The following is a 514-nucleotide window of genomic DNA, read 5'->3' on the forward strand; positions in this document are numbered from 1 at the left end:
GCTGCGCTGGCTCCGCCGCCTCCCCCGGCTCGGTGTCGGGTTACAGCCCCCGCGCCGCGGGCTGCCGGCTCCATCTCGCCGCAAACTTGCGTGTGCCTCCCCGCCGCCGCTGCAGCGACCCCTGGGGGCTCTGGGCCGACGGAGCGGGGCTGGGGGCTTCTGCCCCACCGCTCGGCCCCGGCTGGGTGGTGCAGGCACCTACTCGGGACACTTTCAAGAAACGTTTGCACGTTTCTCTTGCCTGTGACCCCAGCTGACTTGCTGCCCCTGGGGCGGGGGGCTGGACCCGATGATCTTGCGAGGTCCCTTCCAGCCCTAATGTCTATGAAATCTAGTCGCATGCGGCCTCTTCTCCTCCTTGCTCTTGGGCCACCTTCAGTACCAGCCTCTCCATGGGCAACTAGTGCCACCTTAGTCGGGGTGGGGGAGACGTGCCCCCCAAGCAACCAGTCGGCATTGGAGAGGAGGGGCGTCCTGCGCAGCCGATCTCCCCGCCTGGTGGGGGGTGGTGTGG

General features: G+C 68.1%; 1 protein-coding gene across 1 annotated transcript in view; it reads right to left on the bottom strand.

The window, feature by feature from the left end:
- Positions 1 to 74, bottom strand: part of UST (uronyl 2-sulfotransferase) — a 388259-nt gene extending 388185 nt beyond the window's left edge. Inside the window, exon 1 of the mRNA XM_019526747.1 lies at positions 45 to 74. Within this exon, the coding sequence (XP_019382292.1) occupies positions 45 to 74 (30 nt within the window). The remainder of the gene's footprint in view (positions 1 to 44) is intronic.
- Between the last annotated feature and the right edge of the window lie 440 nt (positions 75 to 514).

This window comes from Gavialis gangeticus, unplaced genomic scaffold (assembly GCF_001723915.1).
Source record: "Gavialis gangeticus isolate Ggan-Ray unplaced genomic scaffold, GavGan_comp1, whole genome shotgun sequence".
In the NCBI taxonomy this organism is placed as follows: Eukaryota; Metazoa; Chordata; order Crocodylia; family Gavialidae; genus Gavialis; species Gavialis gangeticus.